The sequence below is a fragment of the Sinocyclocheilus grahami genome, unplaced genomic scaffold, assembly GCF_001515645.1.
Source record: "Sinocyclocheilus grahami isolate Dianchi unplaced genomic scaffold, SAMN03320097.WGS_v1.1 scaffold15509.1, whole genome shotgun sequence".
NCBI classification, from domain to species: Eukaryota; Metazoa; Chordata; class Actinopteri; order Cypriniformes; family Cyprinidae; genus Sinocyclocheilus; species Sinocyclocheilus grahami.
The window spans coordinates 1-3,201 of record NW_015515775.1 but is presented as its reverse complement, the minus strand read 5'-3'; the positions used below and the strand labels follow the sequence as shown (position 1 = coordinate 3,201).

Here is a 3,201-nt window from a genome sequence, read left to right as displayed (position 1 = left end):
GTCTTCTAATGACACAATTTACACAAATAAGTGATTACCGTTTCCCACTGAGACCTGAGAAAGTGCTGCACCATCTGTCTTTCTCATCTGCTTGCCTTTGCTTCCTGAAACAGTGAAGACACTGAGTTATCAGGACTGTCATGTTTGCAACTAGAACGGCCATACAAACTGACACGTGTTCCTTCAGATTATAAATCGTATTCGCCTTTTTGAATGTAAAATATCACGTGATTCTTGGAGAACCGATGAGGGCTTGCTTGCCTGCAAGCATGCGTAAACATTTTTTTCCCTTACAAAAGATTAATTTGTCGAGACTACACTGCTAAGTAGTTTTAGTATTTTATGCGATGTTTATTTCATATGCATTTAAATGTCAGTCTTAGCCAAGGTAAACATTTTCCCCTTTGTTCGGCAGATCCTACAGCAGCGTGATGAAAACATAGGGGAATCTTTTTACTGAAGAACTAGCCTAACTTTACTCTCATTCACAAAACAGAGATGAAGGTGCAATTTACCCTTGCGGTGTACAAAGCTAATTATTTAAATGTATTGTATATAAGCGACATAATATGTAGTACATGAAGGATAAAAGAATGAATAGTGTACTTGTTAAATGATTCGAACATCACAAATCACACTTTTGGAATCTTTTCTGTAAAAAAAAACATTTATGCAAATTTATAGTACTATTGTGTTATACTGGCATTAAATTAGGCTATAGAAAACTGTAAACGGCTGGCCACCGTAATCAATCTCGATATTATTTTGCTCTTTTGGGAAGCTATATAGAAACACTATCGTCGATTTTATATTTTGTTATTGGATCAAATGGGAATGAAAAATAATATTTATTGTAGTTTTCATTCATCACAGCTATTATGACTTCTGCTTCTGAAATCACCGGAAATGTAAAAATGGTACATTGGGCCTGTTAGTAGTAATAATACCTCTAAAACGTAGGCCGTTTTTAATAAATAATAATCGGTTGCTATTTAGTTTTTGTTTGGCTTATTATTCAAACTAAATGAAAATAACCTGACTTGACTGTCACATCACAAGGCCATAGAAGAAAGAAAAAAAAGACCCCTCTTTTCTCCAGCCCAGCTAACATTCTCAGAACAATAAAGGTTTTGTTCTAATAAAGGTAAGGTTATGAACAAACATTCTTCCAGTAATGTTAATAGAACGTTCATTTGAAGTTATCTGGTCTTTAGTAAATACATTATACATCATTTATGCTATGGGATGTTTTTCTGAAACATTTTAGTTGGAGCAACTTGAGGGTGAGTAAATGATAACATAATTTGCATTTTTGGGTAAACTAACGTTAGCCATTTAATGTTATCTTTAACATTTACATAACCAAGAAAATCAATTTTTAAATGGATATTTTATAGATATAACAATATAATGTTTTCGTATTATGTATTGGGAATGTTAGCAATATGTTCTTATTCTTAGAACATATTTTTGTTAATTGGGAATTTGCTATATGAACAGAATTATGAATATCTGTGTGTGTGCCAGTGTCCATACCTGAGCTGGAGGTTAAGGCTTTCTTGGTGTGGTGATGTGGCCGGTGGGTCATTTGTTTTTCGGCCAACCCTCTCTTCTTGCCTGACTGCAGCTCAAACCTGGGGTTCCCTGCATGTCTGGCCACTTGCTTTAACCCTGCCAAATCAGATTATCATCACTTAAACTGTAATTATTATCCTCCAACCTACTTATGTTTGCCAGACCTGTGTACTGTACCTTTGGGAAGGTTCATAACAAGGGTTTCCAGTTTTGGGTAACACTGCTTATTGTACTCTTTACAGAGATTGCTCCAGAATCCCTGGAGGACTGTGGCATCCTGGTCCAGTATTAAAGTGAGCAGTGAGTAGACAGCTTTGTGGATCCCATCTTTTTTCTTTCGCTCTAAAGTCTCCTTAAGTGTTAATCGGTAATAGTATTAGTTTCTTGTTTGAGCATTTAATGAACTATGATTACGCATATTTGTAATTATGCTGAGGAATGTAATTTTTATGAAAATGTTCACCCTTAGGATCTGTTCAGAGATTATGTCGTGATCCGCCAGCCCATACAGCAGTGGGAAAGGGTCATGGATTGCCATAGCGATCTCAGTCCTATATGCTCGTAGCTGTGAGCGCAGGTCAGACTCTCCGTAACCTTCCACCCTAGACATGCTTCCACAAGAGTCCTGCATATAGACCACAAACTACATTTACACTGAAATTCTGGCTCTGGTGTTCTGAGAGCACTAAATATATCTTCAGCTATTAATTAAAAAAGATTCAATTGTTTTATCATGTGCATACATTGTAATTAATCAAAGTAGAGGTCTTCAGCCTTTTTTAGAGAAGGGATCCCTTGTTATATATTATATCAAATGGAATGTTGCACTTTAAACTGGACTTATAATACAGTGACAGGCATATAGTATCATTTTCATGTATTTACATATTTAGCTTCCATTACTATTCATTAAAATAATGTAAAGAAAGTAAAAAAAAAAAGTCATTTACATTTTTTTTTTAAAAACATTTTAATGCAGCAACAGCAACAAATATTTAGCTGAGCTTTAGTTTTGATTGAAATTAGCTTCTATTAATAACTGTTGAATTTTGGTTTATCCTTTTTATTTTTCTCAAAAATCAGTTAGAGATCAACTGGTAATTGTCAGTACTGCCGCAGACCTCCTGATGGTCAAAGACTCTTAACCTTAATAATTAAACACTATCAGTCATCATTCAGCCTTTAGAAATAATGGTACATATTGATTAGTTTCCTGATGTTTAACATGCTAAAAAATTAACATAGTACTTACAACAGATGCAGGTGATGAGGACTAGAGATACCTGTAATCTCCTAGCTGGTTTCCTTTTATTTGGTGTGATGGCTGTCAGTGATTGGCATGGCTTTTTTGTGACTGGTGGACAAATGACTCTTGTGCTCTTGGAGCCTCTAGGGGCCATTGATTCATAGGACTGCTGTGATAAGTGGTGACATTGAATTTCTATTTATAGTTAAAACACAAACTTGCACCTTGTAGGCTGGTTAAATATACCTGCCCCTTATTTGTTCGCATTTATGCTCATTTGTGCGGTATGGCTTGGAAAGTCCACAGTTGGGCAAGAAACGATTTCTCAGTCATGCGAGCCTCTACTTTCAGTCACCTGTCTCTCCTGAGGACTATAGTTT

The 3,201-nt window shown here is 35.6% G+C and overlaps 1 protein-coding gene across 1 annotated transcript in view; it reads right to left on the bottom strand.

Annotated features, from left to right (window-relative positions):
• Nucleotides 1–2,185, bottom strand: part of LOC107579220 (autoimmune regulator-like) — a gene marked incomplete at its 3' end in the record, with an annotated part of 3,913 nt that extends 1,728 nt beyond the window's left edge. Inside the window, exons 1-4 of the mRNA XM_016265073.1 lie at nt 2,039–2,185; nt 1,753–1,927; nt 1,537–1,671; nt 39–104 (exon numbers count right to left, since the gene is read on the bottom strand). Of these exons, the coding sequence (XP_016120559.1) occupies nt 39–104; nt 1,537–1,671; nt 1,753–1,927; nt 2,039–2,185 (523 nt within the window). The remainder of the gene's footprint in view (nt 1–38; nt 105–1,536; nt 1,672–1,752; nt 1,928–2,038) is intronic.
• Nucleotides 2,186–3,201: the final 1,016 nt, after the last annotated feature.